This window comes from Haliotis rufescens, unplaced genomic scaffold (assembly GCF_023055435.1).
Source record: "Haliotis rufescens isolate VD_foot unplaced genomic scaffold, xgHalRufe1.0.p SCAF_23, whole genome shotgun sequence".
NCBI classification, from domain to species: domain Eukaryota; kingdom Metazoa; phylum Mollusca; class Gastropoda; order Lepetellida; family Haliotidae; genus Haliotis; species Haliotis rufescens.
Genome location: NW_025963924.1, coordinates 7,734,562 through 7,761,041, shown reverse-complemented (window position 1 = coordinate 7,761,041; position 26,480 = coordinate 7,734,562). Strand labels below are relative to the sequence as shown.

General features: G+C 41.1%; 1 protein-coding gene across 2 annotated transcripts in view; it reads left to right on the top strand.

The window, feature by feature from the left end:
* Window positions 1-26,480, top strand: part of LOC124151829 (serine/threonine-protein kinase Nek4-like) — a 33,310-nt gene that overhangs the window by 3,653 nt on the left and 3,177 nt on the right. Inside the window, exons 4-17 of one of the 2 annotated variants that reach the window (XM_046524475.2) lie at window positions 77-173; window positions 2,983-3,090; window positions 7,443-7,600; window positions 9,264-9,601; window positions 10,357-10,541; window positions 12,868-13,032; window positions 16,147-16,314; window positions 17,826-17,883; window positions 18,026-18,099; window positions 18,983-19,116; window positions 21,105-21,173; window positions 24,535-24,728; window positions 25,196-25,253; window positions 26,057-26,138. In XM_046524475.2, the coding sequence (XP_046380431.2) occupies window positions 77-173; window positions 2,983-3,090; window positions 7,443-7,600; window positions 9,264-9,601; window positions 10,357-10,541; window positions 12,868-13,032; window positions 16,147-16,314; window positions 17,826-17,883; window positions 18,026-18,099; window positions 18,983-19,116; window positions 21,105-21,173; window positions 24,535-24,728; window positions 25,196-25,253; window positions 26,057-26,138 (1,888 nt within the window). The remainder of the gene's footprint in view (window positions 1-76; window positions 174-2,982; window positions 3,091-7,442; window positions 7,601-9,263; window positions 9,602-10,356; window positions 10,542-12,867; window positions 13,033-16,146; window positions 16,315-17,825; window positions 17,884-18,025; window positions 18,100-18,982; window positions 19,117-21,104; window positions 21,174-24,534; window positions 24,729-25,195; window positions 25,254-26,056; window positions 26,139-26,480) is intronic. The other variant, XM_046524476.2, reaches the window with a different exon arrangement.

The following is a 26,480-nucleotide window of genomic DNA, read 5'->3' as shown; positions in this document are numbered from 1 at the left end:
GTGTTAAACAACAAGCAAACAAATATCGAATTCTGTATTTTTATGGTTCATTGATATTGTTTTGGTTGTTTTTCAGAGTGCTAGATAGTTCAAATGATATGGCGACAACGCTGATAGGAACGCCCTACTATATGAGTCCTGAGCTATTCTCCAATAAACCCTATAACCACAAGGTAATTCCAGGACAGCACGGCCAGCCACCTTCCACCAAGTGATCTTAGTGCTAAGACGAACATATCTCCCATACTTTAACACAGACTTTGGGATTTCTCCAGAATTGCAATGAAGTGCCCCTTGCCAAGCATTTTGGGGAGAATAATTAGTTTGTGCAAATTGGTCATTGAAATACGTGTGAGCAGTACAACATAACATTAATTATTACTACAGTAGAACATGGATATAACAAACCACAATATTTACAAAGGAAAGGAGAAATCATAAACGTTCGTTATGTACTTTTTCTCTCAAAAAGGTCCGCCATCAAAACAATAATTGCAGCATTTACTAGTTGAATGTGTATTTTACAGCAAAGATTTGTACAATTACGGATAAAGATTAACATGAAGCAAGTCTAACCAATTTTATAAACCTACTGGCTGTTTGTGTAACTCGATATGGAGTTTTTGAAATTGTGGTAACACCTCATAGGAGGTATTACGATTGCAACACCTCGTGGGAGGTAAAGATTGTAACACCTCGCAGGAGGGCTTACAATCATTGTAAACCCTTGATAGAACAAAAACTACGAACAGCCTACAAGACGCACGATATTTCATCTCCGTTACAGGTTATACATTTGAGAGTTTTTATTACAGTTATTTAATTAAAAACGTCTATGCGATGAGTCGCTTTATAAGTTGGACAAACCATGTCTCCTCGAAATTACTAGAGATTGTAAACACTCACATTCGGGAACGTCCCTCATGTGAGGGTTTACAATCTCTAGTAATCCCTCGGAGACATGGTTTCTCCTACACTTAATCCTCACCACTGATTGTGTTGATCGAGTATAGTAAATTGTCAGTGTGACACTTAGTGACACTGTGTGTCTACATGTCATTTGGTATATGGGCTCTTCGGGGAACAAATATCAGTTCCCTGTATATGTTAATTTGCTGTAGAGAGTCGGTTATGTACATTTCATGATAATATACATAAATTAGGGATTTTGTAACAGTGTGTTGTATCTGTTTGTTGAGTCTATCCATGTTTGATTCTGGAAATTGATAATTCCAATATTTACTGACATTTGTTTTGAATATCGGTCTAGCAGGCCTAGGTAATATAGGTCCTTATAATGATAACATATAGCAAAAACCCTTAAAAAGGGCAAATTTCTACTAGTCTTTATGATACCTTAACTATTGGGCTACAGGACTAGTGCCAATTTCTAACACTGTAATTCTCTGTTTATCCATGTTTGATTCTGGAAATTGATAATTCCAATATTTACTGACATTTGTTTTGAATATCGGTCTAGCAGGCCTAGATAATTCAGTTTTCGTCCACTGGTCCTTATAATGATAACATATAGCAAAAACCCTTAAAAAGGGCAAATTTCTACTAGTCTTTATGATACCTTAACTATTGGGCTACAGGACTAGTGCCAATTTCTAACACTGTAATTCTCTGTTTATCCATGTTTGATTCTGGAAATTGATAATTCCAATATTTACTGACATTTGTTTTGAATATCGGTCTAGCAGGCCTAGATAATTCAGTTTTCGTCCACTGGTCCTTATAATGATAACATATAGCAAAAACCCTTAAAAAGGGCAAATTTCTACTAGTCTTTATGATACCTTAACTATTGGGCTACAGGACTAGTGCCAATTTCTAACACTGTAATTCTCTGGACTTACAGGGGTGGGAGATGGGATAATCATGATAATATGAAGCTGAGAAAACTGAAATGGGGTCACAACATGTATGTATATGATCATGCTTGTGTGACCCTGACAATCTTTAGACTAGCAACCCCTGGTTTGTCTGGTCAAGACTCGAACCTGTACAGCCCACTGTGATAGACATTGCTGACTGAAGTGTAAAATAATATTCACTAACTCAATCTTTTTCCTATAATTTGTTGACATTTCAATAACCAGTTTTCACCAGAGTTATCAGCATATGAGATAAATTTTATGAAACTTATTAATAAATTCTTCTATAAAAGCACATCACCTCCAAGTTTCTAAGTGGAAAAATGAGAATTGCTAAGGCATGTAAAGAAGTACCTTTTCACATCCAATGCATTTCTTCCATGTAGCATGGCCACATTCATTTTCTAAAAGTATAGAGTGTCTGATCTGAAAGTGGAAGGTCAGTGATTCTATACCTTGCCGTGTCATACCAAAAGAGGTTAGAAGATGGTGCTTGTTGTTACCCTGCATGGAGCTCGGCATTAAGGGAATAATACAAGGACTGATCTGCTCGGAGTCGGCATTCTGTGTCTGAGCTGTGTATACACATTAAACTGCGGCATGGTATCTCAGTCATCAGGCACTTGAAAACCAGAGTACCGTATTCAACGTAACAAGCGCCCAGGGCGCTCTCAAAATTAGGAATAGGGGGCTCTTATTAGAATATTGTTTTGGGAAAAAAACAGAGTTGAAAGATAAATTTCTTGGTTTATGCTGACAATCTGAAATGTTTATGTACGACAGATATATTTTTCCAGAATTTAATTGCCCATAATTAAGGGTGCATATAACACACGAGTGCATATTATACGCGAATAGATAAGTCTTGCATACATTGATCAATTGGAAGGGGTGCTAATTGGGATTGTTCACTAGCCAATATATTAGCAAATGTTGCCGTGGGCGCTTATTAGAGCGGGGCACTTATTACGTTGAATACGGTATGTCCAGACAAGTACATGCAAACGTGCACCAAGTTGCTATACACTGCAGTAATCTTAACCCCGACGTTAACCGCCATTTCATCTCGCCTCATCGGTAACCGAATGTTTTGTGGCTTCAGTCGGATGTGTGGGCCCTAGGCTGCTGTGTGTACGAGATGGCCACTCTGAAACACGCCTTCAATGCCAAGGACATGAACTCCCTGGTGTACAAGATACTGCGAGGCAAGGTGAGTAGGGCTAGCACATCCAGACGGGAATGTTAGACCGGTAAACATAGCGACGGATATGTTATCCCAATCTGTGACTTGAGCCACTAGTGCGAAGCCCGAGTAGTATTTTTTCCTGTCTAGTAAGAAAAGCTGGTCATAGTTCCTGCAGACATTATGCTGAAATCCAATTTTGGGGAGTAGGCATAAAAGGGAAGGGAAGAGATATGTTATACTCCTGAGAACTTTGAGGAAATATTCAGGTTAGAGTCCTGGGGGGATGATTGTGTTCTGGACTAAGATATCCTCCTGTGGGGATTATGTCGTAAGTTTCTCCTGTGGGGATTATGCAGTAAGTTCTTCTGTAGAAATTATGGAGTTTGTTATACAGCTGTGGGCATTATAGATAATGTTATACAGCTGTGGGCATTATAGATAATGTTATACAGCTGTGGGCATTATAGATAATGTTATACAGCTGTGGGCATTATAGATAATGTTATACAGCTGTGGGCATTATAGATAATGTTATACAGCTGTGGGCATTATAGATAATGTTATACAGATGTGGGGATTATAGAGTCTGTTATACAGCTGTGGGGATTATAGAGTATGTTATACAGCTGTGGGCATTATAGATAATGTTATACAGATGTGGGCATTATAGATAATGTTATACAGCTGTGGGCATTATAGATAATGTTATACAGCTGTGGGCATTATAGATAATGTTATACAGATGTGGGGATTATAGAGTCTGTTATACAGATGTGGGGATTATAGAGTATGTTATACAGCTGTGGGCATTATAGATAATGTTATACAGCTGTGGGCATTATAGATAATGTTATACAGCTGTGGGCATTATAGATAATGTTATACAGATGTGGGGATTATAGAGTCTGTTATACAGCTGTGGGGATTATAGAGTATGTTATACAGCTGTGGGCATTATAGATAATGTTATACAGATGTGGGGATCATAGAGTATGTTATACAGCTGTGGGCATTATAGATAATGTTATACAGATGTGGGGATTATAGAGTCTGTTATACAGCTGTGGGGATTATAGAGTATGTTATACAGCTGTGGGGATTATAGGGTATGTTATACAGCTGTGGGGATTATAGGGTATGTTATACAGCTGTCGGGATTATAGAGTATGTTATACAGCTGTGGGGATTATAGAGTATGTTATACAGCTTTGGGGATTATAGAGTACGTTATACAGCTGTGGGGATTGGGGATTATGTCCTACTGCTGTCGGGATTATGGAGTATGTCCTACTGCTGTCAGGATTAGGGAGTATGTCCTTCTGCTGTCAGGATTATGGAGTATGTCCTACTCTGTCGGGATTATGGAGTATGTCCTACTGCTGTCAGGATTATGGAGTATGTCCTACTGCTGTCAGGATTATGGAGTATGTCCTACTCTGTCGGGATTATGGAGTATGTTATACTGCTGTCAGGATTATGGAGTATGTCCTACTGCTGTCGGGATTATGGAGTATGTCCTACTGCTGTCGGGATTATGGAGTATGTCCTACTGCTGTCAGGATTATGGAGTATGTCCTACTCTGTCGGGATTATGGAGTATGTCCTACTGCTGTCAGGATTATGGAGTATGTCCTTCTGCTGTCAGGATTATGGAGTATGTCCTACTCTGTCGGGATTATGGAGTATGTCCTACTGCTGTCAGGATTATGGAGTATGTCTTACTGCTGTCAGGATTATGGAGTATGTCCTTCTGCTGTCAGGATTATGGAGTATGTCCTTCTGCTGTCAGGATTATGGAGTATGTCCTTCTGCTGTCAGGATTATGGAGTATGTCCTACTCTGTCGGGATTATGGAGTATGTCCTTCTGCTGTTGGGATTATGGAGTATGTCCTTCTGCTGTCAGGATTATGGAGTATGTCCTTCTGCTGTCAGGATTATGGAGTATGTCCTACTCTGTCGGGATAATGGAGTATGTCCTTCTGCTGTTGGGATTATGGAGTATGTCCTTCTGCTGTCAGGATTATGGAGTATGTCCTACTCTGTCGGGATTATGGAGTATGTCCTACTGCTGTCGGGATTATGGAGTATGTCCTACTGCTGTCGGGATTATGGAGTATGTCCTACTGCTGTCAGGATTATGGAGTATGTCCTTCTGCTGTCAGGATTATGGAGTATGTCCTTCTGCTGTAGGGATTATGGAGTATGTCCTTCTGCTGTCAGGATTATGGAGTATGTCCTACTGCTGTCAGGATTATGGAGTATGACCTACTGCTGTCAGGATTATGGAGTATATCCTTCTGCTGTCAGGATTATGGAGTATGTCCTACTCTGTCGGGATTATGGAGTATGTCCTACTGCTGTGGAGATTATGGAGTATGTCCTACTGCTGTCAGGATTATGGAGTATGTCCTACTCTGTCGGGATTATGGAGTATGTCCTACTGCTGTCGGGATTATGGAGTATGTCCTACTGCTGTCGGGATTATGGAGTATGTCCTACTGCTGTCAGGATTATGGAGTATGTCCTTCTGCTGTCAGGATTATGGAGTATGTCCTTCTGCTGTAGGGATTATGGAGTATGTCCTTCTGCTGTCAGGATTATGGAGTATGTCCTACTGCTGTCAGGATTATGGAGTATGTCCTACTGCTGTCAGGATTATGGAGTATGTCCTACTGCTGTCGGGATTATGGAGTATGTCCTTCTGCTGTCGGGATTATGGAGTATGTCCTGCTGCTGTGGAGATTATGGAGTATGTCCTTCTGCTGTCAGGATTATGGAGTATGTCCTACTGCTGTCAGGATTATGGAGTATGACCTACTGCTGTCAGGATTATGGAGTATATCCTTCTGCTGTCAGGATTATGGAGTATGTCCTACTCTGTCGGGATTATGGAGTATGTCCTGCTGCTGTGGAGATTATGGAGTATGTCCTACTGCTGTCAGGATTATGGAGTATGTCCTACTCTGTCGGGATTATGGAGTATGTCCTTCTGCTGTCAGGATTATGGAGTATGTCCTTCTGCTGTCGGGATTATGGAGTATGTCCTACTGCTGTCAGGATTATGGAGTATGTCCTTCTGCTGTCAGGATTATGGAGTATGTCCTTCTGCTGTGGAGATTATGGAGTATGTCCTTCTGCTGTCAGGATTATGGAGTATGTCCTACTGCTGTGGAGATTATGGAGTATGTCCTACTGCTGTCAGGATTATGGAGTATGTCCTACTGCTGTCAGGATTATGGAGTATGTCCTACTGCTGTCAGGATTATGGAGTATGTCCTTCTGCTGTCAGGATTATGGAGTATGTCCTTCTGCTGTCAGGATTATGGAGTATGTCCTTCTGCTGTGGAGATTATGGAGTACTTTATATTGGTTGGGGATTATGGAGTACTTTACATTGCTGTGGGGATTATGGAGTAAGTTATACAGCTGTTGGGATTATGGAGTAAGTTATACAGCTGTGAGGATTATGGAGTATGTTAAACAGCTGTGGGGATAATGGAGTACTTTATATTGTTTGGGGATTATGGAGTACTTTACGTTGCTGTGGGGATTATGGAGTACTTTACATTGCTGTGGGGATTATGGAGTAAGTTATACAGCTTTTGTGATTATGAAGTAAGTTATACAGCTGTGGGAATTATGGAGTATGTTATACTGCTGTCAGGATTATGGAGTATGTCCTACTGCTGTGAGGATTATGGAGTATGTTATACTGCTGTGAGGATTATGGAGTATGTTATACAGCTGTGGGGATTATGGAGTAGGTTATACAGCTGTGGGGATTATGGAGTATGTTATACAGCTGTGGGGATTATGGAGTAGGTTATACAGCTGTGGGGATTATGGAGTGTGTCATACTGCTGTGAGGATTATGGAGTATGTTATACAGCTGTGAGGATTATGGAGTATGTCATACTGCTGTGAGGATTATGGAGTAGGTTATACAGCTGTGAGGATTATGGAGTATGTCATACTGCTGTGGGGATTATAGGGTATGTTATACAGCTGTGGGGATTATGGAGTATGTTATACAGCTGTGAGGATTATGGAGTATGTCATACTGCTGTGAGGATTATGGAGTATGTCATACTGCTGTGAGGATTATGGAGTATGTCATACTGCTGTGAGGATTATGGAGTATGTTATACTGCTGTGAGGATTATGGAGTATGTCATACTGCTGTGGGGATTATAGGGTATGTTATACAGCTGTGACGACTGTGTATCTTACTACACTTATTCTAGAAGGTTTACAATCCCAAGCATAGCAGAGGAGTATTTTACCTAACTTGGACACCAACAAATAACAGACAAAATTTTTTTGACAAGGCCACTTGCAATTCATTCCTCGCTTGATGCGTATCCTGTTCTTATAGATGCCAGCCATGCCAAAACAGTACTGCACCGAGCTGACATCACTGATTAAACTGATGCTGCACCAGGATCCAGAAAAGAGGCCCAGTGTTAACAGGATACTCAGGGATCCCTACATTAAGAAGAATATTGCAATATTTTTAGAAGACACAAAGAAAAGGTAGACACAGTGCTGCTTTGTGGAGGTTCTTGAACAGAAATAATTTCGCTTTCCTTTGTTTGCTTGAAGCAATTATTAACTGATAACAAGATGTGACCCTCAAAGATGGTCAGGATGAATCTCAGCATCTTGTGGTAGATTTGAAGTGAATTTTCAAGGCAAAACCATTAGGATGACATCATGCTTTTGTTGTTGGAGTCTGGAATTCACTGGCCATTCTGAACGTGCGTTTTATGCATGTAAAACTAACACAACTATTGGTCCTTGTTCTATACTTATAGAGACCGCCTCCGTGGTCTTGTCGTAGAGTGTCCGCCCGGAGAGCGGAAGTCGGGTTCGATCCCCGGGCCCGTCATACCAAAAGACGGTAAAAGATGGTACTTGTTGTTACCCTGTCTGGCGCTCGGCATTAAGGGGCTCAAACAAGGACTGGTCGGCTCGGAGTCAGTATACTGTGTCTGAGTTGGGTTTTCATGTTGAACTGCGGCATGGTATCTCAGTGAGCTAGCACTTTTAATCGGCATCAGTCCGGACTAGTACAAGCAGCCACACACACACGTGCATGCACGTCGCTATATAAGTGCAATAATCTTGGACATGACGTTAAACCCAATTTCACCTCATCTCACCTCACCTCACCTCACCTCACCTTACCTCACCTCACCTCACCTATACTTATAGAGACAAAACAAAACATAACATGGTTGAAGTCAGAGTAGAATCAACAGATTCGAGTGATTTCTCTCGGGGCCCGTTTACTCTACTTCCAGAACCAACAGATTCGAGTGTTTTTTCCATTACGGAATTCACTCCAATCTGTTGTTTCCTGAAGCTCAATCAACAAGCCCCAAAGGCGTGTTCCCCTTCTAGAGGGGGCACGTCTAAGGCGCCGCGATTCACTGTGCAGAGTTGCGTCCCTTGGGCATGCCAAAAACCTATGATTGTGGGTTCGAATCACGGTTCGCCTCGATTATGTTTCTAGGTTTGTCAGCACCATACCCGTGCTCATGGGTTTCACCGAAGTGGTAAACATCCAAGACCTGCATCACTTCGGGCTTTCCTCCTATAATAAGCTGACACGCCGTGATATAACTGGAATACTGTTAAAAGCGGCATTTAACCCAACTCACTCACTCACTCCACTTCTAGAATCAACAGATTGGAGTGATTTCTCCATTTCAACTTCAAATATATCCTTTATATTCAATCAGGCTATTCTCCAATATACTTAGTCTCTCTGTTTTTTTAACCATTTATACCCACAATGACCCACAATGAGTCTTTAGTACATTTTACTACCACCATTGCATTCCTTAGGCATTGATGATTCGGAGGATGTAATTTTCTAAACAAGATTCCACACAAGAGATTGCAGTTTGTAGATGATATGACCTGACTTATTGGGTGAATTTTACTCATTTTTCATTTCATCAATAAAAGTTGATATTTTTCACTTTGCAATGATACAATACAATCATTAGGAATCTATATTGCTGTCTATGTCCTTTATTTATATGTTATACTTCACTGAAGACGAAAAGGGATAAGATTGTTAGAAGACATGAAAGATCTGAAATGAGGTAATTGAATTCCAAAACTTAACAGAATTAACATTTAGGAAGGTGCTTAAACAGGTAATTCTGACTGATAATTCCATCTGCAGTAGTCGACGCCCGTCCAATTCGAGACCTCCGTCCGCCTCCGGTACAAGGCCTAGCTCCGCCTCCTCCAGTCGGCCAACATCTGCAGAGTCTCGCCGCTCACTGCCATCTTCCAACAACAACCTTCCCTCCGTTGTGTCGCGGGATGTCAACAGCAGGCCGCCCCCTGCAGTCAGGGACAACTCAGACAGCAGGCCAACCCCAGCTGCGAGGGAATACGTCGACAGTAGAGCACCTCCACCTGCAGAGAGGGACAACGTCGACAGTAGAGTTCCTCCTGCAGCGAGGGACATCGACAGTAGACCACCTGTCAACATACCAGTGGAAGCTGAACCAGGATGTTAGTAATCATGGACGTTCGATTAATTCGTTGTCATGTTTGCAAGATATGTTTATACCCCCCTCCACGAAGTGGAATGGGGATATGGGAATGGGTGTTCTCTGTCATGTTTCATTTTCGGAGCAGAACTAAAAAATCATGAGAGCTATCTTAATCAAACTTGGCACATAAATAGGTCTAGTGATGAACTGCTGCCTTTGGATAGTTTGGGATATTTTAAAAATTTATTCTTCGAGTTTCAATTGCAACGATTTAGATTTAGACTGAATATGGTGGGAGTGCTTTTTCCGGAGCAGATCTTGAAAAACGTACAATATTTCTTGCCTTGGACACAACCAGACATGTCATATTGGTAGGGGATATGAGTATTCCATGCTTGAATGTTTAAAATATTTCATTTTGTGAAAATACTGAATAAGGCACACCTGGTCATAAATAATAAACAACTTTAACATTAAGATGTAATCGTGCTGAGAGGTGAAAGACAATATTCACTCACTCACCTGGGAGAAATGTCACATTCCAAGGTTCTGCAATTGTGTCTGTGTCAGGAAAACCAATGATTGACAGCATGAGCAAAACTGAGCACCATGGTGACACATTATGATCATATGTTCCTCATAACAAGGAGGGATACTGAAGACGTATGGTGCTTATCAAAATCACAAAATAGTTTGATCTTTTGTTCCATGATTGTTGTCTTATCTGTGCAGTTGAAACAAATGAAACATTTATTTTTTCTGCTGCCTCTTCAGACGACAGAGGCGCTGGTGATGCTCCGGTTGTGGCTGAAAGGAAATCAAGTCACAGTCGGAAACCCTCTGACGCAGGTCGCCCTGACCTCGAGCCCATCCGAGAGAAACATGAGGAACGCAGCATGCATTCATCATCAGGGTCATCGGAGTCGCATGACACCATCATACCTAAGACAGTCAAAGAGGTAGGTGATAACACTGATATCGCAGACATCCTCTGATTATCGGAGTCATGAGACACTGTCATACCTCAGCCAGTCACAGCCCTCTTATTAGCGACGGAATTTTGACATTGGCGCACTTATTTTAATTTTGGCCGCAAATTTGGCTCTTTGATTACTGTCATCTTTACAGTGAATTAACTGATGCATAGCTGGAAGTTGTTCACAAACCCTACTTGAGAAAACAATGTCTGTATTCCATTGCACATGTCTGGCATATGAATACTGTAATATCAGATACTATGCTTCGTCTTATATTATTTTCAAATACAAGTCATAATATGGCATACACATCTTCTTTGTACTTAGTAGGTAGTGATAACACTGATATGCTGTAGACATCCTCTGATATCTGAGTCACACAACTCTGTCATACCTCAGACAGTCAAAGAGGTAGGTGATAACACTAATTAGCTCAGTCACATGACACCATCATACCTCAATCAAACAGGTAGGTGAAAACACGGATATACAACTGACATCCTCTGAATATCTCAGTCACATGGCACTGTTGTCCTTCAGACAGTCAGAGAGGTAGGTGACAACACGGATATACTGTAGACATCCTCTGAATATCCCAGTCACATGACACTGTTGTCCTTCAGACAGTCAGAGAGGTAGGTGACAACACGGATATACTGTAGACATCCTCTGAATATCCCAGTCACATGGCACTGTTGTCCTTCAGACAGTCAGAGAGGTAGGTGACAACACGGATATACTGTAGACATCCTCTGAATATCCCAGTCACATGGCACTGTTGTCCTTCAGACAGTCAGAGAGGTAGGTGACAACACGGATATACTGTAGACATCCTCTGAATATCCCAGTCACATGGCACTGTTGTCCTTCAGACAGTCAGAGAGGTAGGTGACAACACGGATATACTGTAGACATCCTCTGAATATCCCAGTCACATGGCACTGTTGTCCTTCAGACAGTCAGAGAGGTAGGTGACAACACGGATATACTGTAGACATCCTCTGAATATCCCAGTCACATGGCACTGTTGATCTTCAGACAGTCAGAGAGGTAGGTGAAAACACGGATATACAACTGACATCCTCTGAATATCTCAGTCACATGGCACTGTTGTCCTTCAGACAGTCAGAGAGGTAGGTGACAACACGGATATACTGTAGACATCCTCTGAATATCCCAGTCACATGGCACTGTTGTCCTTCAGACAGTCAGAGAGGTAGGTGACAACACGGATATACTGTAGACATCCTCTGAATATCCCAGTCACATGACACTGTTGATCTTCAGACAGTCAGAGAGGTAGGTGACAGCACTGATATATATGATGTAGACATCTCACAGTTATCTGAATCACATGATGCCATCGTCCCTCAGACATTCAAAGAGAATTTCTGGATGTCAACTTCTCAATTGTGAAGAACATGTTTCCGAGTATATTCTTAGTCCTTCATCAGGTGAATGAATGATATGGGGCAGAGAACATATATATATGTACCTGCAAGAACAACAAATATGTCTTCTCTGCCCCATACAATAAAGAAGTTGACATCCATAAATTCTCTTCCTTATATGTATCACTTCTAAATGCCTTTTAAAGACTTGATACGACATCAACATGGAGATAATGCAGTAATATCCATCAACAAGTACAACAATAACTATCAGTGTTGTTTTCACATGCACATACAGGGATAATTCTACCATGGGGCCTCATGCTTTTAGCCCCTAAATTTAAAAAAAGGCCCACATTTTCAAATACAATGGGGCATTTTAACATTGTGCGGTATGGGCGTACCTCTGGAATATTTTAAATTTTCACATGAAGGGCCCATGTCAGAAGCCCATAAAGTGAACCCTGCACTGACATACCGGATTATGTATGCCCCCTGCATCCTAGCATTCATTCACCGGATGAAGAAGTAAGTATATACTCCAAAACATTGCGTTACTCATAATAAAGAAGTTGATATCCATAAATTCTCTTCCTCATATGTATCAATTCTAAATGCCTTTCAAAAACTTCAGAGGTGAAGATGATAGCTCTGATATACTCGGGGGCGGTCGGGTAATCTAGTCGTTAAAGCGTTCGCTCTTCATGCCGAAGACCCGGGTTCGATTCCCGACATGGGTACAATGTGTGAAGCCCGTTTCTGGTGTCCCCCACCGTGATATTGCTGGAATATTGCTAAAAGCGGCGTAAAACCATACTCACTCACTCACTCACTCTGATATACTGTAGACGTCCTCTGAATATCGGTCACAACTTTGACAGATGGAATTGTTAAGATGACTGTACATCCATTTTCAGCCAAAAAAGTCTCCAAAGAAAGAAAAGGCAAAGAAGGAAAGCTACCTGCGAAGGAAAGTGGACAGTGCTAACAAGTCATCAGCAGAGTCGAAGCCAGAGAGATCCGAATCCACAGCCAGTGTCAGATCAGCAGCCAGTAACTATAGCAACAGCAGCCGGAGCAGCGTGAGTGATGCATTTATAAACTCTCTCCTGATACATAAGACAGGGGGGACCTACAGACTTCAGTAGACTAAGCCGTGTTCAACATTGAGCACGAAAGTCAAGAGATCTTTGTCAGGACCTTAATATTAAAAGATAAATAATCAGGGGTGAAGAATCAAATACTGAAGGAAGAAAGTTCAAGGGCCCCAGGACCACCTTAATGTCAAACTCTGCTAAATAGTCATAATACCAAAGGTGGTGGGGTAGCCCAGTAGTTACAGTGTTCGCTCTTGACGCTGAAGACCCAGGTTCTGTTCCCCACGTTTGTGAAGGTGACCCCTGCTTTTCAAGACAATTGCCATAGTTTTTAGTTCTTTCCGAACTTGATGAAGTACACAATGTACATAGTCCAGGGTTTCTGATTGTTTCTAGTATACTCGGACCCTGTGGTACCGCAGCATTCATCGTATCGCGGCATTTGTGATTTCCGGTAGCTCACACGGGACACACCTCTTAGCGGCTGTCTATTAATGCAAATCAGTAACCAGGAAGTGCTCACTTCGTAAACAATTTCAGTTTCCTCGGAATGTTCCGTCTGCTGTAAGTAAGGAGTTATTAATGCGTTGATACTTACTTCTGGCATATTTTTTAATATTGCCTTACCCCCTACTATCAATGGCCAACGATATAACCCGCAGTTCCCCAAGTAAACTTTCTCTATCGACCTGAACTAGATCATCTGCATATTCATGGCGACTCATAAGGTAACGGAAGTTACGTAGTCCGCACATTTTTTCCCGCTCTGTGCCGAGAATCTATTGGGAGATCATAAGGACCATAATGCCAAACTTAGAAATACGTTCTTCACTAGTAGCCAAAAGATAAATACATACTTTGGGCATACTAAGAGTGCTTTTTATATATTTATTGTTGACTTTTAACATTTTTCCATTTTGTGACAAATTATTGTCATCCATTTTTTTTTTTAAACAATCTTAGAATATCATTTCTTATATTTTGTTGTTGATTTTAAAAATATTCTTTCCTTACTTTTCGGTTAATATGCATTGAATACCTAATACTGATAACACATTTAGAATTTTACTTGTGCTGTCTTTGCACTTGTCTGGACAAATCACTGATGTCTGGCATGATCATACCAAGTGGTTGGTAGAATTATGTCCTCTTTTTGTTCACTTCTGACCTCCATACACAATTTTTCTCTGTACCGCGATATGATGGAGTTCTCTCCCTTGTCAAACTGAGCTCGTGGCCCGGCTTTTACTCGGAGCTACTAATTTAAATAATGAACTTTTGTCAATAAAATATGCATTGTTAGATAAAATATAATACACCTGATATAGAGAACACGAAAAATCATAAAGGTTAGTGAGTGCATTTTGTTCTGCTTAGCGTACATGACAAGTACCGCGATACCCCGAGATTGCAGGCTACTAGGACATTGACTGACTAAAAGAACGAAAATCGGGTTGTTTTCGGAGGTTTTTATAGTTGTTGTTCTCTTTTCTTGCATTATATCAGGTTACTGTAGTGTAACAATTGAGAAAGTTCCTCCTACCTTCTCAAGTAGATTGTAGGAGCTGTACTCTTGACAAAGGGAATATCGAAATTTCAGATAAAAACAGTTTGTGCATCTGAAGAAAAACACTAACCTCGAAAAATGTTGATATTTCAACCCCTTTGCACATTTTGGTAACTTTAAATTTGAAATATGTGACAGTCAGTGTTGTGAATAGTGAACTTGAAGTTGGAAACAACATGGTTTGTAAAGTTTCTGCATTAGTTAAGCTCAGAAAGAAAAACAAAAGTTTGACCAACATCCGGAGATGTTGGTGATGGTTAGGGAAACTTCTGAGGCATCTTTCATAAAACTTGAGAAACATCAATTCAACATGTACCTGCTTTTTTTAAGTCTTCCTGTTCTTGTTTTTGCATCTTCTGTATCTTACATTTCTGAAAGAAATTCCCATGTCATTTATTTGGCCTGGCTTTATAACAAAATAAAATGCCTCCTGTAGCCATCTTCCCGAGGCAAGAAAGTTAACTGACTTAAAAGTCCAGTTTCCACCCTTGCCGAACTAGGCTGGTATTATTGAGTTATATTTTGGCTGGACTAACGACTAACTGGCTATTACCAGTTACGCCCTGTCTAAGCCTCGCCTATGGACCAATCAGATTCCACCTCTTGTATCACTTGCGTTTGCTTCACACAAAATGGTGGCGCCCGGTCAGGATGATAAGCAAGATATATATTGTGATAAAATGTGTCTTACATCGCGAAATGCATTAAATCACTTGAGCACCTTGATTAAAATCATGAAAAGATTTGGAAAATATCTGCTGACAACGAGTTGGCGGTGCACATGCTTTGCAAATCCTGCAATCGACCGAAATCTGCACGACAGTTAAGAAACCAGATTTCTATTTCTGTGCGCGATTTTGATTGGACTATGCATAAACTCGTTAGTCCATCCAAAATATAACTCAATAATACCAGCCTAGTTCGGCAAGGGTGGAAACTGGACTTTTATAGTCAGTTAACTCCCTTGCCTCGGGAAGATGCCTGTAGCACATTTGTTAATAAATTGGATGAAACTCTTGTAATCCTTTTTTGTGGCCTTCTTTAGCTGGACTATAGCTAAACATGCTCAGTGCAGTTAAGCTCTCACTTTCATAATACATGGCCACGATGAGGCATGCATCTGCCAGTGTCTCTGCTTGTAACTATGAGGAGTTGTCTCCCTTTGATGCCAGGATCTGCTGTTTGTCAACTTGAATCCTATGTTTGACCAGAATAATGATTCTTGTACTCTTACCTGGGCACAAGTAATTCAATCAATAGTTTTCATTGTTTATGCTTCTCATGATGTTTTAGAATTAAATGAACTGTTTATTTCATATGTTATGAATTAAGTATTATCTGAGGTATCTGTTGTGAGGAAAGAGTCGATGAGAACTACCATCATTGGATTGTTACTTGTCCTCAGCACAAATTAGTAGATGTGGCAAGCGGACTTGCGTGAATTTTGAAGGCTGAAAGATATGTAATGATTGATAATACATTAGCCGTTGAAGTTTCTCAATATCAAGCACATGATGATGTTGTTGCTGCAGATGACACCGCGACCGCTGCCAGTGCCGAAGGTGGAGGAGAGCTCAGGACTTCCCCAGAAGAGGGAGGAGTTGAGGCTGAAGGAGTCCTCTAGCTCGTCCTCCAAGTCCTCCAGTGTTTCCAGCTCCAAGGAGGACAACGCCAACATAGGAGACCTGGAGACTCCCAGGGTTAGCGGCTATTTGTTGTCTTGTGTTAGAAACGAGGATTGGTAAAATACCTGTATGGGGATCTCCAGGACTTAGTGGTGCATTGCAGGGCTGGGACAAGTCTAAATTTACTACCAAGGTACCAATCCCCCTATTACCCGACTCTACCCGGGTACCCACTGTAGGTCTAAAGAGATAGGAACAAAAGAATGTTTCACAAAATCAACATCCACGACAAGGGTAGTATCTAGGCCTTGATATAGGCTAGTGGACACGCTTTCCTTAGGAAGATGATGATAGGAAGGAGAAAGTGTGTTGACATTCAAACAGAATTCTGGGAAAATAATAGGGCAATACCCTAATTTAATGACACATTAATTGAAATTTTACACTTCAGGTAGACAGTTTAATTACATCTTTGTACAGCCCTTTTTAATGCCAGCATTAACTAAGGAAACATTAACATGATTACAAACCCATCAGCTCATGAAGTTTAGATACAACCAGATCCATCCCTTCAAGCTTGTTGTAACCATGGTAACAGCTGACTAAAATGGTGACCTGGTGGTCAGGCTAAGTTGTTGATTGTAGGTCATAGTACCCTGATGGCTTGGGATGGTCTTCCTGACCCAAACTTGATTATTCACAGGACAAGACATGGCAAGACAATATAGCTGGAGTATTGCTAAGTGCAGCATTAAACAACAAACAAATAACATTATACAGGGTTCTACAAACATCGTCACATTTCCCAGTAATGTCGGATGTAGTTGACAGATGCTGTTAATGTTAGATGTAGTTGACAGATGCTGTTAATGTTAGATGTAGTTGACAGATGCTGTTAATGTCGGATGTAGTTGACAGATGCTGTTAATATCGGATATAATTGACAGATGCAGTTAATGTCGGATATAGTTGACAGATGCTGTTAATGTCGGATGTACTTGACAGATGCTGTTGATGTCGGATATAGTTGACAGATGCTGTTAATGTCGGATGTAGTTGACAGATGCTGTTAATGTCGGATAAAGTTGACAGATGCAGTTAATGTCAGATAAAGTTGACAGATGCTGTTAATATCGGATATAGTTGACAGATGCAGTTAATGTCGGATATAGTTGACAGATGCTGTTAATGTCGGATGTACTTGACAGATGCTGTTGATGTCGGATATAGTTGACAGATGCTGTTAATGTCGGATGTACTTGACAGATGCTGTTGATGTCGGATATAGTTGACAGATGCTGTTAATATCGGATATAGTTGACAGATGCAGTTAATGTCGGATATAGTTGACAGATGCTGTTAATGTCGGATGTACTTGACAGACGCTGTTGATGTCGGATATAGTTGACAGATGCTGTTAATGTCGGATGTACTTGACAGATGCTGTTGATGTCGGATATAGTTGACAGATGCTGTTAATGTCGGATGTACTTGACAGATGCTGTTGATGTCGGATATAGTTGACAGATGCTGTTAATGTCGGATGTAGTTGACAGATGCTGTTAATGTCAGATTGATTGTTTCAGAGTTTACCCAACTTGTCAGCCCGTCAGAGACGCAGACAAAAGAACCCAGCTGCCGTTTGTAAGTCATCCCTCCACTTCACTCTGTATGTTGATCAGCTTGCATAGATTGTCATGGGATTCCTATTGAACATGCTCACAGTATCTGATAGTATCTGATAATTTTATTATAATTGTTATAACCTTGTGTTGTTGTCTTCCAGCTCTAGAGCAACCGAAGTCAGCAAGGATCCGATTGGTTGAGAGGAGGTCATCTGACAAGGCTGAGAGGAGCAGGGTATGGCTAATGACTGTTGTTATATCAGGATGGGTAGGTGATTGTGGTTCACAGTAGGTGCCCAACACCCCATGTGTCCCAGTTATCCAAGGCACCGAAATTTTGCCATGAAGAGATGCATCCCTTCGCTCTGATTGTGATTCTTTGGTTGGTCAGCACCATGCACGTGCTCGTGGGTTTCAGCAAATTGGTAAACGTCTGAGATCTGCATCACTTCAGGCCATCCACCCACGTCAATGTTTACAGGTCCTTACAGTGTTGTTACTACCCCTAGTGTACAGAACATTCACCCTGTGCACTCAAAAGAACCCACTCGTCCGATGGTAGATGGCCAGATGGTGGAAACACGAATACAAACATACACCCAAAACACAAATGTCAACACGTGTGGTGTCACCCTGGGCAAGTGACTTGGTTCACATGTGCCTTTAAAGCGAGAGATAGATGATGATCTTGATGGAATCATACAGCCCGTAACTGTCATTCGGAATGACTTGTATTAACCTTTTCAAGGTTGCATGATTAGAAAACACATTCGGATTTCATTTCGCGACCTTGTAAGTAACACTCTGGATAGTTTGAAGGAAAGTCATTCTGACATGACCCATAACTGGGTCTCCTTATCAGGGTTATTGAATAGTCCTATAGTCCTTGCCAAACTGCCCAATGGTTAAGGTATCCTAACAACTAGTAGAAATTTGCCCTTTTTCTAGGGTTTTGCTATGTGTTGTCATTATAAGGACTAGTGGTCTAAAACTGTTAGTTTCTATCGCTGCTTGTATATATGTGTAGCAGTAGCGAGCACTAAGATCTGATTTCAATGAGATTGTTCCCTGTCCTACACGTTCCAGATTTCTCACTATGTAAAATATAATGTGTGTAGGAGGGTCCAGTGAGGTCGAAGCCCCTCCCAAAGAAGGCACCCCGGCAGCCATCTATCGACGCCGAGTCCAGCAGCTCCTCAGAGGAGGTGACCCGGTCCACGGACAGTGACAACAAGGAGAAGCAGAAGCGCAGGTATGCTCAGCACCATGTCTAGCAGGATTCTGTACACATTCCAGGTTTCACCCTGTCAGTCAGCTGGACCAGGCAAGGTTGTAGGGTACAGTGATGTACGTCAGCCTGGAGACCCACCCAGCTGATATAACTCGGATCTCTGTCATATCTGCCAGACCTTCCATAAGGCTCAGAGTTCATGTCAAGCAAATTAAACCCCGAGGAAACTTTGAAAGCCTCATCAAAATGTCAAGTTTGCCCAACTTTGTTATCAGCCAATGGGTATGGAGGTTTCTAAATTCTCGGTTTAACAAAGCATTTCGTGCCTGATGTCTGCTTCTCAGGAAGACCATAAAAGAGAACTCCACTATTTTGTGTATATGTTGCACTGTTGTTTCTGTCACATCTTTCAAGCAACGACAGAAGATTTTCTTTTTGCCATGGTTTCAGTGATTCATGCATAATTTTTAAGAATGGCACATAAAAAATACACACAGGGGCCTGCATACGCGTTAGTTTTCTTACACCACCAAATTTACATTGACTGACAAATCACAGTTTAATTTCATTGCCACCAGTGAATTGCTGGTTTGCCGCCATCTTTGTTTACACAACTGTACTCATTCGCACAAAATCGTTCAGGGTTTTTTTTCAAAATGTTCCGATTACATATGATTTGATCTGGTTACACCATGGATTTGCTCAGGGCTATTTACAGTGATTCGGGTGAAGTTATGTTGAATTTGTGGCCCATTGAACTTATCAATGGGCCATAGAGTGAAAGTTATGGCCTATTCTTGCCCAAAAATGGCCCATAGATTTTGTAAACATATTGCCAAAGGCCTATGAAGAAAATTTCCTTCCCAATCACTGAACCATAAGTAAAACCTGCCTGTAAAGCACTGTCTAAGACTGACAGAACTAACCCTTGCTAGCAACTCCTTAATACAGTAGACTGCTTCTGTGGACTAGGTGATAGAGCGTCTGCCTAGAGAAGGGAAAATCAGTGGTTCAAGCCCAATCCACATCATATTCAAAAGGGGGGCGGGGGTGTCCCAGTCGTCTAAGTTGCATCCCTTCGCACACCAGAAACCTATGATTGTGGGTTCGAATCCCGGTTCGCCCCTATTATGGTTCTAGGTTCTAGGCACCATACCTATGCTTGTGGGTTTCACCGAAGTGGTAACCGTCTGAGACCTGCATCACTTCCGGCTTTCCTCCCACATTAAGCTGACACGCCGCGATATAACTTGAATACTGTGGCGTTAAACCCAACTCACTCCCTCAATCATACTCAAAAGATGTTAAAAGATTGTACTTGTTGTTACCCTGGCTGGTGCTCAGCATTAAGGGTACGAAACAAGGACTGGTAGGCTCGGATTATACTGTGTCTGAGTGGGGTATTCATGTTGAGCTGCAACATGGTATCGAACTAGTACAAGCAGCCACACACCCACACTTGCATAATAAGTGCAGTTATCTTGAACACGACTTTTGACCCCATTTCACAGATACTGAATACGGTATATGTTGGTATACACTGTATCCCTATGTCTTTGAATAACAGCATGTCATGAAGACACTCTGCTATTTCAGCTGTCAGCAGGTCAGTTGGCCAGCCATGAACAGTGGTCATAACAAATACTACTATGAGCATGATGAGTGAAGCCCATTTCTGGTGTCTCCTGCCGTGATATGGCTGGAATATTCATAAGCGGCATAAAACCATACTCACTCACTCAAAAGAAGTTAAGGACCACCCATGACGGATTGACTGTAGTAATATGAAAGTATCAGTTGGTCCTTAACTTCTTTTGAGTCATATATATGTGTATCTTTTTCAATTGAAGTTTGGCTGTTTTGCAACTTATCTTTATAATATCTTGCTCCTCTACTGTTTTATCTGTTTGCATTATTCACCTATTAATTTGTTTTTTTATCTGTTTTTTACTCAATTTTTTGTTATTTCTTGATGTTTTTCTGTATTTCTTCTGTTGTTTTGTTGGCAGCAGGTGGTATGTTGACATATTGCTCAATGACACGGGTGTGCCTTGTGATGCTGACGTCGTCAACCATAGGTACATTCCCACACACACATCACACGGGAGAAGGCTGCACATGCATGTGTATACAAGCTGTAGCATGTTAACCTGTAGGACAAAATGCGCTTTAAAATAACAAAGCTTTGTGGATGTTGCAGATATATAGCCATTGTGTTTGGGGAAGGGGAGGAGGATCATGCTTATACATAAAACCATCTTCCCGAGGCAAGAGAGTTAACTGACTATAGAAGTCCAGTTTCCACCCTTGCCGAACTAGGCTTGTATTATGGAGTTATATTTTGGCTGGATTAACGAGTCTGTGCATAGTCCAATCAAAATTGCGCAACTAAATCGAAATCCGGTTCGTAAAATGTAATGCAGATTTCGGTCGATTGCAGGTTTTGCAAAGCATGCGCACACCAACTCGTTGTCAACAGATATTTTCCAAATTTTTTCATGTTTTTAATCAAGGTGCTCACATGATTTGATGCACTTCGCGATGTAAGACCTGTTTAATCACAATATAGATCTTGATTATCAATCAGATCGTCTTGACTAGGCGCCACTCTTTTGTTTGAAGCAAATGCGAAGTGATACAAGAGGTGGAATCTGATTGGTCCATAGGAGAGGCTTTGGAGGGACATAACTTGTAATTGCCACTGGTGGCGCTACGATCGAGCCCAGGAATTCCAGCCTAGTTCAGCAAGGGTGGAAACTGGATGTTTTGAGTCAGTTAACTCTCTTGCCTCTGGAAGATGACCTAAAACCAGCTGGTTCTTGGGCAATGACTTTTAAGAATTGCATACAAGTAGTTGAGCTGTTTTGGGTGTCAGTGTGACAAGGAGTGCTTGCCTGGTCTTTGAATTTTCACTTTTTGACTAAAAGAAGTAATAAGATGAAATCATGGAGGATGTTTAAACTGATACCACCATTCTTGTCCAGAGAGCTGACTATAATGAGACCCACTAAGATCCGGGGTGGAATAGGTCTTCATCAACCCATGCTTGCCGTAAAAGGCGACTATGCTTGTCGTAAGAGGCGACTAACCGGATCGAGTGGTCAGGCTCGCTGACTTGGTTGATGCATGTCATCGATCCAAATTGCGTGGATCGATGTTCATGATGTCAATCACTGGATTGTCTGGTCCAGACTCGATTATTTTCAGACTGCCGTCATATAGCTGGAATATTGCTGAGTGCGACGTTAAACAATAAAGAGACAGACAGACAGACTATAATGAGGAACAAGTGGCCAGAATCTCTGACCATACTTGACCAGCCTTTGAAATTCACTACTGGTACTTTATTGTGCTGAGGGCAGTAAATTCCAATGATGGTAGTTAGGGCTGTAACAATTCACCGACACCTACAATATCATCAATACTTAGGTACACACGATACTTGAATCGTCAGTTTGTGAGATTGGGATACTCTATAAATAGAACAGTTACCTCCCATAATAGGAAAGGAAACAACAAACATCTGGGCCGGGTTAGTGACAGTATATTTGTTTGTTAGACATTTTACTCTCTGGTCAGCAGAATCAAAAACACTGAGTTTCTTTTATTATATTTTTTTACATTTTAATTTGGAGTCATCAAATTCATTAACAACGTTTTAAAAAAAGCCTTAGCGAGAGTTGACTGCACATGGTGGGGGATGCCTTTTTTAACCTGAGTCTAAAGAGGAAAGCATGCACAGTCATGTACTGTATGTGATGTTCGCAGGTGCTGGTAACATTGCAAAGTGGATGCTTTGACAAGGAGCCCTGACTTTCATGCTTATTGTTTTCAGATTTGCAGGTGTTATTGAGTATTGGATGGCCAGAAACTTTAACATTTGAAACCTGCTGCAAAAGGCATCCATTCCAAATGAAATTTGACATCATCAAATACTCAGTAACGCCTGCAAATCTGAAAACACATGTTTATCTCCTAAGTGAGTGAGAAGAGCCATGCATGTCGGGATCGATCTGTGTGTGGGTGGTAGATCAGCTGGTAACTCCATCAGAGTGGCTCTACTAGTGGAGATATTATTGTGTGATGGAGCATCCATAGATTCAGATGCGTGTGTATTTTGATACCCTCTGAAACACCAGTGCTCCAGGTTCATGGTAGAAGTTGGAATAATTATGAAAGTCGTTGATGCAATTCAGGGGTTTATCACAGGATTCTTGGTGCACTTGGTGCAAGCAAATCGGGAAGTATTTTAACATTTCATTGTAACATTGCATTTATGCAATGATGTAAAATTAAGCCCCTTCTTCTTTTTGGGTCCAGTTACAGGTGTAAGTCACTTTGACCTAACCATCACATTATTATAACTACATTTACATGAAATAAGAACTTTTAATTCACATTTGGGAATCTTTACCGACAATAACTACAGACTTGGTGATGAATGTGACCTCTGAGCAAGTCTACGTTTGTTGTCATATTGACAAAGTTGTTGATGCAGTTATTACTTATATTACTTATATGTCGGTCAGATACTGAATGATAAGGAAAATTAAGATTAGAATGTTGACCTCAGTTTTCCTGACAACAATGACCAATATTGCTGAATTACAGTCCATTATGGATATTATTTATAAATTATATTTTATTGATCATAAATTTCATGATCAGTGCCTTGGTTGGAAAAGGAAACCTACCAGTCAAGGATGAAATTCATTTCAGCTTAAGAATGGTGTAAGAGTCTACATTGAGCCATCGCCAGAGTAATTGAACTGAAGATGTCGTCCATAAAGCCACACGTTTTCTCTAACTTGCTTTAAAAGTTTTACAGGAAAATAGCTGTCAGAAGGTGGGGGCAAAAAAGCAATTCAGTTCGGTATTTTTAGTTTTCTGCTCCACAACAGGTCAGCTGGTAAACAATGCAGACCTGATAACTCAACAAGAATACCGCTGTGCATCTGTTCATCCTATCAGTTTCAGGAAGAACAACAAACTTTATTTTGACACCCATCATTAATACAAACCAACTTCAGCTTATTGGCATGATAAAAGAAGCAAATTCAGAATAATTTTTTTTCCATTTCAAGAAAATTTACACTCAGTGGATCCGTAAAGCAAATGCAAAAAAAGTGTGGCCTAAAGTTGTGTTTTCTTGTTTACTCACCAACGTGTAGAATGCCAATGAAACAGTTAACATAGCTGTTTTGACACATCTTCACACCGCAACCTGTCACTGAACTATCGGTGCAGTGGGATAGCCTAGTGGTTAAAGCATTCGCTCATCATGCTGAAGACGCGGGTTCGATTCCCGACATGGGTACAATGTGTGAAGCCCATTTCTGGTGTCCCTTGCTGTGATGTTGCTGGAATATTGCTATAAGCGGCGTAAAACCATGCTCAGTCACTCACTGAACTATCCTCTTGATCTTGTTGATGCTGCAGGGAGAACAAGGAGATGTCCAACTTCATCTCCCTCCTCAACACCACTCTGAAGATGAACAAGCAGGAGGACAAGTCGGATGATGACAGTAACGACATCATCTCCCCCAGCAAAGTGAACGGCAGCAACCACCCTCCACCTGAACCTGTAGAGCCGGAGCCGGAGGAGCCTATACACAGGCCATCATCTATGCCAAGTGAGTTGTCATGGTTACAGTCCACATGGTATGATAGTCTCGATCTTCAGCAAATAAGGCAATTACATTGTTTATTGGGGGCAGTGGGGTAGCCTAGTAGTTAAAGCGTTCGCTTGTCAGGCCGAAGACCCGGGTTCCATTCCCAACATGAAATATGTGAAGCCCATTTCCAGTGTCCCCCGCCGTGATATTGCTGGAATATTGCTAAAAGCGGCGTAAAACCTTACTCACTCACTCACTGACATTGTTTACTGCAAGCTTTGTTCTGACATGACAATAAACTCCAATATGTCCAGATAAAATGTGTCCCTTTATTAATGCGAGCAAGGGAAACTCATTTTTTTCGCTTTATTTCCATGATTTACAAGGTTTAAATTTTAACCATGATTTCCCAAGTATTTCTGTTTTTTTCTTCCTTAATCTCTAATTGTTTTGGATTTGATCACCTTGTTCTGTTTAATTTCCAGGTGTTGAAACGCTCACAAGTACAAACAGATTGATGGAAAGAATACGTCTTTTACAAAAGTAAGTTCTGAGGAAAATAGTTTGCTTGGATTTTCGTATCATGTCAATATCATATTCCCATAACATGGGTGCCACCTCAGTGGTCTACTAGATAGAGGCTCTGCCCGGAGAGCGGAAGGTTGGCTGTTCGATCCCTGGCACGTCATTCCAAAGAAGTTAAAAGATGCTATTCATAGTCATCCTCTCCATATTTGACACTGCTAACTCTATATCATCAATGTGCCAGGTATTTGGCAATCCTGTCTTTGAAAATTGTGGCTTACGCACCACAGATATGAGCACGGTAATCTTAATCTCTGCATATAAAACAATGCCGTGGAGACCAAGAAATACATTTTAGATGGTAAATCATCAAGTCTAGTGATGTTTTATATCAAATTTCTGATATTCCTGAATTCGTTGAAGGGATACGATGTGTTTTTTTTAAAGCACATATTAATACTTGATAAGTCTTTTTTTAGACTATGAATCATAAACAACTTCTATTCTAATCTTTTTTTAAACTCTGAAACATGCAACATAGATCGTGTTAGGTAAGCAGAGCATGTATACAGTTTTGTTGGTCATCTACCACCTACGACTCGACCTTCGTTATACCGCTGATCATCAAAACGCTCATCAGTTATTTGGACCCCGAAGGTGGCGTTGTAGCGAGGGATAACTGTATTGTGATATGTATGGGATTGTGAGCAAGGTATAGTGATACGTATCGTATTGCACTGTTAGAGTATCGTCCCAGCCCTAATACATAGACAGTGATGTAATATGTGTACATATTCAGAGTATTCATGTATCTGTTCCAGGGATTGTGTGACAGGCGTTGGCTATGACATGCTGAAGAAAGCCTACAAAATACTGGAACGTATTGAAGACGATGAAGTCGAGGTAAGCGCCATTTTGATTTATGACTCGGTGCTCCAGAATGACTGTGTGTCCTCTAGGGCTGGGATGGGACCAAATTTACTACCCAGGTACCCACCACCCTATTACCCGACCCTACCCGGGTACCTGCTGTAGATATTTAGAGATACATGTAGGTACAAACTGTCCGATTTGGAAAAGTTTGACCATAGCCCTGGCAAAATGTATTTAGATGCACGTGTAAGACGATCCGCTCATGCATACACTGAAGTTTAATGCATGAAGTTTTATCTTATTTTATCTTATTTTATCTTATTTATCCATATTCAAACATACAAAAGTCAGAAGGAATGGGTGCATTGTCAG